This window comes from Procambarus clarkii, chromosome 74, assembly GCF_040958095.1.
Source record: "Procambarus clarkii isolate CNS0578487 chromosome 74, FALCON_Pclarkii_2.0, whole genome shotgun sequence".
Taxonomy (NCBI): Eukaryota; Metazoa; Arthropoda; class Malacostraca; order Decapoda; family Cambaridae; genus Procambarus; species Procambarus clarkii.
In genome coordinates, this window is record NC_091223.1 from 15,043,539 (window position 1) to 15,058,606 (window position 15,068).

Consider the following 15,068-nt stretch of genomic DNA (forward strand, 5'->3'; position numbering starts at 1 on the left):
GGGGGGGGACCTCGATTAAAGCCTAACGTGTGTGAATACACTCAGGCTTCCTGTCCCCAGACAGTGAATTATTATTATATCTGATATATGTAGCAGTGCCTCTGTAACCCTTTCCACTACCGCCCACAAGATGGGTATGGGGTGCATAATAAAAATGTAGCAGTGTTTTAGCAGTTTGAAATATATTAGTTTTTGCAATGATTTGATCTAGTAAGTTAACTTAAAATATTCACAATAGTTTTTTTTTATAGCAGACAACAAATATATATATATCGAACAACTCAAGTTATAGATTTGTGAATAAACAATTCGTTATATTAGCAGTATTGCGTACCATGTGGCAACAAGGAATTGTATGTTTATCTCTCAGAATGTTTGGTAATATGTTTATTGTTTATGATGTGTGTCTATGTATGTATTAACACGATGTACTGAAAGGGATAAGAATAGTTTGAGCTACCTCATCCCTTTGTGTGTATTTTACCTCAATAAACTTATTTCAATTTCAATTTCAATGTGGCAACACTGATGTTCCCGCCAAAAGTGGCCGACCACAACACTTGGAGCCATAATGTGGAACAGCACAGGAGGTATGCTCTCTTTTTAAGTATATTTTGACAGTTTTACTTACGACCCTCTTTATCTTTTCCTTCATGTAAGTTCCCTGAGGATTGATATCTCTTTGGTAACCCAGACATGACAGGACTGATCTCATAGAGACCTTTGAAATACTGAACAAGTTTGAGGATATTAATCCAAACCACTTCTTTAAGAGATCAACAATAATGCACGCAAGGGGCAACAGCTTCAATGTCAACAAGCCATAATTTAGGTCAGAAAACATGAAATTCTTTTTCACCCATAGTGTTATAAACTCGTATAACTGCCTACCTGCTGAAGCTGTAAATGTCAGGCAATTAAAATCCAGTTAGAAAACCTCCTCAGGAATAATAGGGGACCTTTGGCAAGCTGCTGGCTTCCTGTCCCTGTCAATGCCACTGGTGGCACTGTGGGAAACCCTTCAGGAGTTTTTTCTGTTATTGTTACTTAACCCTTGCACTGCTCACCTATTTTCGGCAAAAACGTCTTGGTGCAATTGACAAGGACATATTTTTGTTATTTTTACAAATGTTCAGGTAAATTTAATGTCAAAATGTTTCCAAAGTCAAATATTTCCATTTCAAAACACAAATAGTAATGAAAACATTAAAAAACATTAAAATATAGCCAAATTAAAAAACAAAAAGCACAACTCTCTGAGCGCCTAAAGGCGCTTTGCGCAGTGCAGTGGTTAATAATATATTCCATTAATCCCAGCCCTATTCCAAGCCAATATTTCCCAGGTCTTCTCTGGATCTAATTTTAGCCAATTTGTGTTTACACATTTAACACATTAATATCCTCCTTATTATACCCTTTTGTTCATTTGTCTACTTCAAGTAAGTTTATTGAGATATTAAAGTACATCTCGGAAAGATAGAGTAGCTAAGGCTATTTCTTACCTCGATTTGTCTACTTCAGTTGCATTACTCTTTGCCTTTCTAAAGAATTAAAAAAAAAAAGTTTTCATTACCTCTCCATAATGGATCTTTCTATTTCCTGGAACTATTTTGTCATCCTTTGTCGATTGCTGTTTTATTTATATAGAGAAAATCTAATTTCTATCCTGCATTGTGGCTTGTTGGGCTTGAAGTTGTTATACTGTATCTTGTAAGAGTTACATTCTACCTTTTAAAGAAGTGGTTTGGATATGTCCTCTTAATTTGTTTGATATTTTAAAAGATCGCTAGGAAATCAGCTTCGCATGTTTGGTTTGTAGGGCTTTTCTTAAGCCCTCTGAACCTTTCCTGGAATGAGAACTGACTTGTAGTTCTTGGATGATTTTTATCACACTATATATATAACATTCTCCAAAAAAGTTATACCCTATTGATTTTACTCCCCACCTTACCTTAGATATGCATGCTACTAGTATCTGCAAATTGGATGTGATTTCAAATTCTTACCTATGTTGTTAATGGTATAATTTTGATGTGATGTGATAATTTGTTAATGTTGGATTTTTTTTTTATTAATGTTGACGTAAATTTGCAGGTGGTTTTGATGGCGGGTATGGGGGGGGCAATGAGGGGGGCTTCATGAACTCGCAAGGACAGTTTGCATCACCAGCTGGACAGGAGCAGAAGAAGGTTTGTAATGCTTGTATAGACTTCTTTGACCATTGAAGTATACAGATTTAGACTAGTAAAGCAATTTTAAGTACTTGTCCATCAGCATATTAAATTCTTAAAAATATTTATCATTTTAAAATATTTTTAACGCTGAAGGAAGCAATGAAGGAGTAACTCCATTGTACAAAGACCAGTGAAGTTACCCAAGGCCATAGCAGTAAACTCGTTCATGTTTATAACACATGGGAGCTGGTTGGCCGAGCGGACAGCACACTGGACTTGTGATCCTGTGGTCTCGGGTTCGATCCCGGGTGCCAGCGAGAAATGATGGGCAGAGTTTCTTTCACCCTATGCCCCTGTTACCTAGCAGTAAATAGGTACCTGGGAGTTAGTCAGCTGTCACGGGCTGCTTCCTGGGGGTGGAGGCCTGGTCAAGGACCCGGCTGCGGGGACACTAAAAAAGCCCCGAAATCAACTCAAGATAATCATGGCAGCATTTTAGGAAATCAGTTTTGCTTGTGGTAAAGATGCCATATTATGGTTCACTGTTTATAGATGGCATTACAAGCAATCATACATTACAAAGCCAATTTTTGTTTTATACAAATATCAATACAGTAGTAATAACAAAATTATTTTATATGCATCTCTTTTTTATAGGAAAATATATCAAGGATGTTATAACATTAAATTGTATATTTCTACAAATTTTTATACAAATGTAAGTTTTTTATATAAACCTGTTTTTGCAAAAGTTATATTTGTCTTTGCGTTTATATTTCAATAAAATTGCATCGGACGTATGTGTGTACAGAATTTGTTTGGTACAGTATTTGAGAGATTTCAAAAATATCAAATACAAATATCATTTTTATTTGTTAAATGTCCCAGTTTAGAGATAATGTCCCAGATACTTTACTGTATAATGTAAAATGTTGACCTCATTTCCTCCCCATGTAATAGGTATTTATAATATACTAAAACTATGAAATTATTTATTTTATAAAATAGTAAAGATAACAAGTTGATAATTCTTCAGGCACGGCATTCCCAAAACCTGGTACCAGTGGCGATCAAAAATATTTTGGACTTCGAGGGTGAAAGCATGCAGATTGTTGGTATGGATGTAAGTAGTACAGCAAATTGTGTGTACGCATTAATATGTACTGCCCACTATCTTTTAGTAGCCCATCTTGACTTTAATATGAATTAAAATACATTTGATATCTTATTCCTTGATTTGAATCTTTACTATTTCAGTCTTGATCTTGCATAACTTTGAGATCTTACCCATTCTTTTCTTTTTGAGTTCCTATTGGTTATGCTTAGCAACATCTTTTCATTCTTTAAGGGAAGACTGTTTAGAGTTGTTGCATAATTTCTGTTGTGACGTGATAACGCTACCACGGCTAAACCGGGCAGATGGAATAAAACACACACTTTGCATTAAATAAAAAACAAAACACATTGGTCTTTGCAGTGTGAAAATTGGACAGGAGTGAAGGAATACTCAGGTGAAAATTATAACAATTTAATATAAAAATGAATAAATAACATGAAAATGCACAAAACACTTGATTTTACTAACTTTGCTAACACACAAAAGCAATAATAATAATACTGTAATAACAAATACATGTACAAACTTGCGTTAATACAAAAATATGGGTGACATGGAGAGTATTTACACATAACTATAACCTGTACACAAAGCGGCTGGAGGCAAGCATTGTGTTAAGGCGATAATGTTGATTCCCTGAGCACCTGAAAGAAACTGATGAATTGACCGAGGTCATGAGTATTTATACCCCTGATGATGACGTCATATCCTTTATCACCGAGGCTTGGAACTAGAAACGGGCGGCATAACAGATGGTTCAGAGACTTAACAAGGAACCGGCGAGTCTGGAGGCCGAATACCTGCTTGGGGCTCTTGGGCTGGGTGGACTGTGCACTGGTGGTAGTGTCCAAACATTCGTCTGCAACTTGGTTGAATTCCATATCGATAGTATTATGATATACAGTATGTAGAGTGGTGAATAAGGAAGGTAAGATGGAAGAGGCAGTTTCCTCTGCTATGTTGGGGAATTATGTGACGCTGTATTTAATCTTCCTAAAAAGATCTTCAAAATAATTACATTTAGGCTACCATAGAACCCTCCAAGACCATTGTTATCATTGTTACCATGACGTAAGATGACAAAGTAAATTTACATTGTCTATAAAATTACAACAAATTATTCTTTACTGGTATATTTGTAGGTGCATATGGTAGTTATAGTGGGCGTGATTCGTGCAGTGGATGTTACAAGCACTAGGATCACCTATACGATAGATGATCACTCAGGAACCATAGATGCTGTGCAATGGTTGGAATCTGACCAGGTATGTTAGATTTAACCTTGAATATATATATCTGTGTGGGGGGGGGGGGTGATTTGGGGTGCAAGGGAAGATCTTGCACCCCAAATCATCACAAGAAAGTGGATTTTTCAACCCGACCATCTCAGATTTTTCACAATTTGGTAGGATAGTTTTGCATCATCTGCAAACATTGACATAAAATACTCAACTTGTCGAAGGTGGAGGTGAAGTTATGATTTTATTTTCAAGAGATTGTAAGCACAACTATTTTTTGTTATCACATTGGCAGCCTTGATGTATGAATATGATGCATCACTTAGGGAGAAAATTTTGCATATTTATGTTACCTTGTGTCCTCTGACATCACACCAAATTTCGTGTAAATCTGAGGTGGTCGGGTTGGGAGCCGTGATGATTTGGCATGGAATAATCTTCAAGAGTTCTGTTAGATCGACACTCCATAGTAGAGTACTGTATATAGAAAGGTTTATGAACACATTTCATGACTATATTAGACTTGGTATCAATAAATTTAAAAAAAAATTGTATGTATAGCTTTGTCCTCTTTACAGAGTAGTGAAGACCCCGCACGAACCTCATTAATGGAAATGACCTATTGTCGAGTCTCTGGAGCAATTCGTTTCCAAATGGGGAAACGCAATCTAATTGTGTTTCGCATTTTACCGCTCACAGATCTCAACCTCATCACCACACACCTTCTTGAAGTAATGCACTCTGTATTAAAACTTCATACTTTGGTAAGCAGACTGTCAATATGACCGGATACTTGTTTATATAATTGTTTAATGAATATACTGGGAGCCGGTCGGCCGAGCGGACAGCACACTGGACTTGTGATCCTGTGGTCCTGGGTTCGATCCCAGGCGCCGGCGAGAAACAATGGGCAGAGTTTCTTTCACCCTATGCCCCTGTTACCTAGCAGTAAAATAGGTACCTGGGTGTTAGTCAGCTGTCACGGGCTGCTTCCTGGGGGTGGAGGCCTGGTCGAAGACCGGGCCGCGGGGACACTAAAAGCCCCGAAATCATCTCAAGATAACCTCAAGATATGATGAATTATATCATTCATATCAATTACCACATTTTAAATTACCCCTGGATATAATTCTCATTGTTGGGAACAGGAAGCTTGTACAATACTCAGGCATATCACAGTCCCTCCAGGTCAACTACTAAATCCTCCCCAGGATGCCACCCACAACAGTTCCCTTACTCCTGGGTGCCTATTTTTTGCCAGGTGAACAGAGGCATCAAACGATAAGAACGGTGTTCATCTGTTTTACCCGGGGAGTTAACTTGGCTCCCTCAATTGCAATTGTGAGTTGAGAATGGAGACCACTGTTCTACAGGAGCCAAGTCAAATACAGTACTTACAATTTCCTCAAATTTTTGTGGTGGAGCAACCCCGAGATATCAAGGAACTTCAAACACTACTAATTTACCAATGGTTGCCTATTCTTAGAAAAAGTACATATAAGCAAGACAAAAACACAGAAGGCATGTTACTATATGTTAAAAGAGTAATGAGGAGAAGGAAATGAAGTGGATCCGGTGGCATGTCAATGAGCACGCCAGTGAGGGCAAGTGTAGTTGCATTTTCCTTTCCCCCTACAGTAGTGCTTCTCTGGGTGATCAAAACCAATCGGTTTACTACCTAGCTAATAGGCTCATAAATATCCGTACCAAGTTTGTAACTTTTCTATATAGTATATGAAAGCTAGAGTTTCACAGCCATGCATGAAGGGTGGTGTCAAAGCTTTTCACACACAATATTTTTTCTTATTCTGCCTTTCTTCATTTTTTGTCGAAGGGTGATAAGCATCACCCTTCAAGTTCTAAACTCATTCATAACTTTGTTTTTTTAGCTCAAAGTTTAGTAATGCTATGTCAATTTGTCTTAAACACTCAAATTCGTGTCATTCGTTTTTATATATTTCTCTCAAGCATTGCAGGTCTGGGTCTTCTTTATACTAAAAATGTACAGCTGTATTCCATTTTTGTGCAGCAAGAAGCGAAGGCAGATGTGAAACCAGCAGCTAGTGGAATCATGTCCAACTCCCTGGTTGGAACTGCTGGTTTGGATGGCATGGGTGGTGGAACCAGTGTGGGAGGTGGCTTTGCCGGCATGCAAGGTCTTACTGGGCAACAGCGCACCGTGTACCAGGTTATCCACCAGTGTATAGATGAAGCAGGAGTTGCTAGAGATGCTATTTATGCCAGTCTTAAAGGAAACGTGAATCGTCCTCAAGTTGAGTGAGTATTCGTCTTTACTTATTGTTTACAAGTAATCACTTTAAGGATAATGGCCATGATGTCTGTAACCAAGGCTGTGGATTCATTAATCACTTATGTATCCCTTTACAAAACTTGTACATCTTTTCTCAGTCATAGTGACTTTGTATTTATTAAACAGTTTACAAGCTTTGAAACTTCCCAATCCAAGGTTATAATCATTATAGACAGCCCTGTAGTGCTTTGAAGTTCATAAACTGCAATACAGTAAGTTTAAACTAAGCTGCTATGGTTGAAGAAGGAAGTACAGGTTGCATAAGTGGACACTTCTTCGGTTGGTGAATTATGGCTCGAGATTTTATAAGTCTGGTATAAATTTAAGAGACTGGAATCTTGCCTAGAGTGCAGGCGAGAGAGACATAATAATCTAGACTTGAAAAACATTAAGAGGGACTGGTTCCAAATTTGCACATGGAAATAACATCACATAAGACCAGGAGGCATGGCAGGAAGCACAAAATAGCTCCGTTGAAAAACAAGAGGTGCAATAAGCCAGCCGAGAGAGAATTTTATCAATATTAGGGCCCAAGACATTTCAACACTCCCGCTACACACAACGGGCATAACTGACAGACCTCTCATGGTGTTCAAGTGAGAACTTGATGAACACCTCCATAGGATACCTGATCAACCAGGCTGTGATTCATACATCAGCCTGTGAGCAACCACATCCAACATTTTGGTTGACCAGTCTAGACCAATTGAGAGGCCATATTGGAGACCAGGCAATGCAGATGTTTGTCCTCGGAACCATCACCAGATAACCCCACACACACAGCTTATGGATTCACACACCCCACATTTTATTACAATTAGATCTTAACTGGTAACACTGTTTTGGTTGCAATCATTATGTCTATTTTATTTCTTTATTTTTATATATACAATAATACACATATACAGTATACAGATTTTAGTTATTGATACATTCTCACAAAGCCACCAACACGCATAGGATTTCAGGCAATGTTGTGATGGTTTTAAGAGAGTATATAATAGTTCATACAATGTAAAGTAAATTTTTGGACATTCTAAAGTTGGTGCTATTGGATATGCGATTGATTTTTAATTTGTTTAAAATATTGGATGAAGACCAGTGTAGTGATCACATTGTTTCTGCACTTCTCCAACAAAATAGTGTATTGTACTGAGGTTTATGCAATCCAAGGTTAATGTTGGGGCATTTTCGATGTATTTTATCCTGCTCGATTGAGTTGTTATACTTGTTCAGTATTGCAATAGGTCACAATTGCACTGGAATTGTTTAAAGGAAATGTTTAAAATTCTTTTATCAAGTGATGTTTTCCATCTTTTCATTACATGGAAGCTCTAACATTATGTTGTAAGGATGGATCTGTGTTATTAGGTGTTGTGTAAAGTTTGGCTCTTTACCTTAGTTGATTCTAGAGCTTGCAGGCAATCTCATCGATCTTGTTAATTTCCTAATTCTCAAATTCAGGACTACAAATACTTAATACTCACAGGAACATACACTGTATAATTTATATACTGTGAATTGTAGTATTCAATTTACTGTAGTATATTGAGTATTACAATATTGTAGTACTGTATTCCTACTGTAATATTGAATATTTTCTTATTTCAGTGACGTACTAGATTTCCTCAGCAGTGAAGGTCATATTTACTCCACCATCGATGACGACCACTTCAAGTCAACGGACGGCTAAATGCAGCATGTAAACATCAGAGATACAGTGCCTAAATCATTTTTAAACTGTTTTGTATTCTGTGAGAAAATGTTGTAGTCATATGATGGAATTGAGCCCACATCTCTGACCTCTTGGGCACCCACACTACATGGATGCAGGTTCGATATTTCTCTCGTTGCTACGTTCTTGTGATTTCATTGTGCTTCTTTGTATTTTTTGAATGAGAAGCTCTGCATTCTTTAGTCGAGTTCAGATATTGAATAAATTTGCGTGTAATGTTGTTGAACTATAATTGTCATGTTTTAAGTTTCTCGAGCCTTGGAATTATATTTTTGTTTACCTTTTTTCAATTTATTGGTTTTAACATTTATCTTGCACTATTTTTTGTTTACTGGGAGATCAGTTATACTCTACCATTTAAATGTTTTTGTTTAGCAGCAATATTTGAATACAAACATTTTAATGGTGAGAGATTTCAAAAGTGAATTTAACCATATGTGATAATTTATTTAATATATGGACATACTGTATATTGTATTTCAATACCCCCGAATTGTTAGGGAATTTTTTTACTGGTTGAATGATTTCTGCTATACTACGACAGTATTAAGATTAATCCTTTGGCTGCCTATTTATCTTTAACATTGTCTCCACAAGATGTCATTCTTGGATTGAACATTTCTTATTAATAAGATATAATATTTTCTGTACTGTACTTTTAAAATTAATTAAAATATTAATAGTGCAAAACCTCCATTACGTGACGAAAAGAATGGCCCAGTTAGCTCACGTACCAGGCTGGAATGTTTCCAAAGCATAGAATATAAAATCTTGAATTTAACATTTGAGGTAGAGTAGGTTGTGAAAATTTCTCCTCTGGCCATTAAATGTACACGTGGAAAATAGTGGAGGGGCTGGTCCCAAACCTGCACACAGAAATAGCATCACATGAGTCCAGAAAGCATGGCAGGATGTGCAGAATACCCCCTTTGAAAAGCAGGTGCAACAGGTACTCTGAGAGAGAACTCTATCAACATCAGAGGCCCGAGGCTGTTCAACACGCATCTACTACACATAAGGGGCATAACTGGCCGACCCCTCACAGTGTTCAAGAGAGAACTCGATAAGTACCTCCAAAGGATACCTGATCAACCAGGCTGCGAGCAGCTGCGTCAACAGATGTTCAACATCCTCCCAGCGAGCATAAGAAATATTGTCGGAACAACCGTTGACATCTTCAAGAGAAAACTAGACCATTTTCTTCAAGGAGTGCCGGACCAACCGGGCTGTGGTGGATATGTGGGCCTGTGGGCCGCTGCAAGCAACAGCCTAGTGGACCAAACTCTCACAAGTCAAGACTGGCTTTGGGCTGGGCTTAGGAAGTAGAAGAACTCACAGAACCACATCAACCAGGTATCATCTAGGTCAGGGGTCTCCAAACTATGGCCCGCGGGCCACATCTGGCCCGCCACATAATTTCATCCGGCCCTCCAAACAAATCCCTGTGTGGTGGCCTTGAAAAAATAATTATCGTACGAATGGCATCGCAGAATTATTCAAAGCTGGGGCTGCTGACTGGTGGCGCTCAACCCGAGTCAGTTTTCCTCTCTCTCGATAGTGTGACGCACAGATACTAATACTGGTAGGTATGTGTTGTGCATTACAACCAATCAGTTGTGTATAACTGTATATTGTGGGGATGGAGGGCGAGTGGGGCTTCGCTGCTTCCGTTTCAGGGAGCACAAACACTGTACAATATTCTTTTCTCTGTACTTTGACAATGCCTTTATCTTAGTTATACAAAATAGCAATAATACTCTTGTAGCCAAAAATATTGCATGTTTAAAATAGTTAAAATGGTAACCATTAAGTTTATCAACGAAAGCTGTTGCCATAATATTTACCACTTTATAATAATATGCTATGCTTTTTAACACCACATACAAGCTGTTTTTTTCCTGTAGAATTTATTTCATTTATTTTACCCTTATGTTTTCAGATATGGAAAAGATAAAGAAAAGAAAAGTGGACAGTGAGTGCCGTCGGTTCAATGACGAATGGAAGATAAAGTACTTTTTTGTGATAGCAAATGATAAAGCTTTATGCATAATATGTAGAGACAGTGTTGCTATTCTGAAGGAATACAATATTCGTCGGCACTATGAATCTAAACATGGCTCAAGTTATTCTCACATCACAGGAGCAGAACACACTAAAAAGTTTGAATCATTTCAGCACAGTCTGCATTCTCAACAAGCTGTTTTCAGTAAGAAAAAATCTGAAAATGAAACTTCAACTAGAGCCAGTTACAAAGTTGCCTATGTGTTGGCTAAAAAAGGAAAACCTTTCACTGATGGTAGTATCATAAAAGAGTGTATAGTGGAAGCAGCAGGAGAGGTATGTCCAGAAAAAGTAAACCTCTTCAAAATGATAAGTCTTGGGTCAAATACTGTTGCTCGTAGAATTGAAGATTTAGGAGGTGACATAATTCGGCAAATAAAGGAAAAAACAAAAAGATTTTGTTGGTATTCTCTTGCGTTGGATGAATCAACTGATGTGTGTGATACTTCTCAGCTCTTAGTATTTATTCGTGGTGTTGATAGTGAATTTAATGTGAGCCAAGAATTAGCATCAGTTCACAGCATGCACACCACCACAACTGGAGAGGACATTTTCAATGAAGTAAGTAAAACTATGACAGAATATAACCTGGAATGGAAACAAGTGCAGTGTGTGACAATTGATGGAGGAAAGAATATGTCTGGGACAAAGAAGGGTTTGGTTGGGCAAATTACAACAGCTTGTGAGGTTGGAGGATTCTCAAAACCCATTTTTCTGCATTGCCTTATCCATCAACAAGCATTGTGCCTAAAATATGTTGATATGTCTTGTGTCATGAAACCTGTTGTTTCTGTGGTTAATTTCATTAGATCTCATGCACTCAACCATCGCCAGTTCCGTGATTTCTTGAAAGAAATTGATGCGGAGTTTGTTAACTTGCCTTATTATACAGCAGTTAGATGGCTTAGTTGTGGAAAGGTTTTGCTGCATTTCTTTGAGCTCAGATTAGAAATTGATTTATTTCTCACAGAGAAAAATAACCCTCAGCCATTATTATCAGAATGTGAATGGATTTGGAAATTGGCATTTTTTGCAGATATGACAGGTCATATGAATAACTTGAATCTGAAATTGCAAGGCAAAACAAATTTGATCAGTGACTACTTTGTTCATGTCAAGGCATTCAGAGCAAAACTTGCGCTACTTGAAGGCCAGGTGAAGGTTAAGAATTTTGCTCATTTTCCATGTTGTGAAAAATTTCATGCAGAAAGTAAAGTTGAATTTCCTTTTTCATTTGCAAATGAAATAATTTCAGATTTGAAAAAACAGTTTCAGAAGCGATTTGCTGACCTTGATGCCAAAGCAAATGAAATCAGGCTCTTTCATAATCCATTTGACTGCAATGCTGAAAATCTTCCAACTCAATTTCAAATGGAAATTATTGATATCCAGGCAGATGACAGACTGAAAGATAAGTATAGAGAAGGAAATCTGATTGAGTTTTATAAATGCCTGCAGCCAGATCAGTTTCCAAATTTGATAAAGTTTGCTTGTAGTTTTGTGTCCATTTTTGGTTCAACATACTTGTGTGAACAAACTTTTTCGAAAATGAAGTATGTGAAATCTAACTATCGAGCAAATTTGTCTGATGATCACTTGAAATCAATTCTTACAATTGGCTCATCTAATCTGGAACCTGATTTTAATGAAATTTTGAAGTCAAAACGACAGTATCATTCGTCACACTAATTTGGTTGCATAAAACTAAAGGCAGGAATCTATTTAGTTTACCCTGATTTTTTCCAAAAAGATGTTTTAATTTTTCCATGTTTATACTTTAATATTTGAGGAAATTAAATTACTGGCACTGATTTGTTTTTTGTTTTTTTTTTCATTTTTTATTCCTCCGGCCCGCATAAATATGGGAAATATATAATGTGGCCCTTACATTGAAAAGTTTGGAGACCCCTGATCTAGGTAAACAGCCTGGTTGACCAGTCCAGCAACGAGGAGGCCTGGTCGACGACCAGGCCGCATGGATGCTAAGCCCCGGAAACACCTCAAGGTAACCTCAAGTCTAGGTAAGGTGGCCACAGGCTGGAGGGTAGGTGAATGCAACCTCTGAGACTCCTTTTCTAGTCAAAGGGGTAGAAACTTGATAAGCATGTGCAATTTTTTATATCATTCATTTTTAAGCCAGTGACGGTGTGCAATTGTGAGGCTTCGGAATTTTGACATTGGCACAGCTTTGATGCAACAGGTGGATCTTGGTTGACATTCTGTGACCATTGTTGTTTCAAGATGCAAGTAACATAATGCTCATTTGGGACAACTCCAGACCTCATACTTATGACACCAAATAACATAGAGTATTTATGCCAGCCAGTCATATACTCAAACTAAAGAAGTTTTAATAGAATAAACCATTAGTACTCGCCTAGTTGTGCTTGCGGGGGTAGAGCTTTGGCTCTTTGGTCCAGCCTCTCAACTGTCAACCAACTGGTGTACAGATTCTGGAGCCTATAGGGTTCATTCAAATCTACATTTGAAAGTGTGTATGGAGTCTTCCTCCACCACATCACTGCCTAATGCATTCCATTTGTTAACTACTCTTGACACTGAAAACATTCTAATATGTCTGTGGTTCATTTGGGTACCACGTTTCCACCTGTGTTCCCTTGTTTGCGTTTCATCCATGCTAAATAATTTGTCTTTGTCCACCCTGTCAATTCCCCTGAGAATTTTGTAGGTGGTGTAGCGAGTAGATTATCCCAATAATATACTCGCTCCAAATGCATTGTTAATATTCCTGTCAACCTTTGGAGATGAATGAGGTGAGGCGTTGCCCGGGCAACACGGTGAGGTGTTGCCCGAGCATATAAGCAGCAGAATAGCAAACATTAACGAGAGTCAACTTTCAAGTGTGGTCTAAGCAGACACTTGCGAGATACTGTACCGACGCTCAGTGCGCTCAACTCACACCAAAGTATCACCTGTGTACTTCTGTATATTCGACCAAATATATATATAGTATCTTAGTGTCTGTGTTTATTGTCACCATACTTTACGTAACAATAGAACCGTTACAAACATAATGAGCTCAAGAACTGAACCGCTGGTAGTACAGTCGGGTTCCTTCTCGACTGATAATAGAGCAGCCTGTCCTCCTAAGGTTCCCCAACGTCAAGAAACTGTCGTACAATAGTGCCATTCTCCTAACCTATCACCAGAGGACCCAAAACTAAACGGGACAGTACGTCAATTTCGCGAGCCGCTGCCATTTTTCTAGTACGACGATTTTTGGTCTTGGGTAGAGTATACGTCAAAATGCGAGGCTCTATTAGGAGGACGGGTTGAGGTATATGCTTCCACTCAAGCGCACACAGCTACACACACACACACACACACACACACACACACACACACACACACACACACACACACACACACACACACGCACACGCACGCACGCACGCACGCACGAGACACGTGAACATTTATTCTCTTAATGCAATTGGTTTTTCCGACTTAAGGAAAAAATACGATTAACTTTCCCCAAATTATCTCAACCTGATTGGCCCTTTGCGAGGGACTTGGAGAGTGGCTGGCAGGCAATTGGTGCTTCAGGGCAGGTTTGTCGTCGCTCAAGCGGGGCTCAAGCGGTGCCTTAGGGAAGGTTTGTCGTCGCTCAAGCGGTGCCCCAGGGAAGGTTTGTCGTCGCTCAAGCGGAGCCCCAGGGAAGGTTTGCCGTCGCTCAAGCGGTGTCCCAGGGAAGGTTTGTCGTCGCTCAAGCGGTGCCCCAGGGCAGGTTTGTCGTCGCTCAAGCGGTGCCCCAGGGCAGGTTTGTCGTCGCCCAAGCGATGCTCTGGGGAGGGTTCGTTGTCGCTCAAGCGGTGCTCCAGGGAGGGTTTGTCGTCGCTCAAGCGGTGCTCCATGGAAGGTTTGTCGTCACCCAAGCGGTGCTCTAGGGAAGGTTTGTCGTCACCCAAGCGGTGCTCCAGGGAAGGTTCGTCGTTGCCCAAGCGGTGTTCCAGGGAGGGTTCGTTGTCGCCCAAGCGGTGCTCCAGGGAGGGTTCGTTGTCGCTCAAGCGGTGCTCCAGGGCGGGTTTGTCGTTGCTCAAGTGGGCGGCTAATGTCATAACACAGGCGGGAGAGGCCTGGTTACCCAGGCGTGACGAACCCTCATTAATGTTGCTTATATTATTGCAATTATTATTATTGACCAAATGCTCAGCTCCTGCATCCGCTCCACTACATTTTAATGAATAGTTAACTAAAAAAAACACACATTAAAAAAAAAAAGATGGAGAGGGGATAAGGAAGAAGAGTAAGTTAAAGTTTATTAAGCTAATGGTAAACGGAAAGAAACGCATTTCAGAAATAAAACTAAGAAGGTGAAAAAAACTACAAAAATCTAAAACAATGCATTACAAATACCTTAGAATTGACGCTTTTAAGGGACAATGACTCTGGGTAGCCTAAGTTTTGACAC

At 38.9% G+C, this 15,068-nt stretch overlaps 1 protein-coding gene across 1 annotated transcript; it reads left to right on the top strand.

Annotated features, from left to right (window-relative positions):
* The first annotated feature begins 544 nt into the window (after positions 1–544).
* Positions 545–9,045, top strand: RPA2 (Replication protein A2). Its single transcript, XM_045756996.2, has 7 exons — positions 545–590; positions 2,095–2,189; positions 3,211–3,297; positions 4,434–4,556; positions 5,108–5,293; positions 6,559–6,806; positions 8,452–9,045. Exons 1-7 carry the CDS (start codon positions 572–574, stop codon positions 8,531–8,533), a joined length of 840 nt encoding a protein of 279 aa, XP_045612952.1. The 5' UTR covers positions 545–571; the 3' UTR covers positions 8,534–9,045.
* The last annotated feature ends 6,023 nt before the right edge of the window (positions 9,046–15,068 follow it).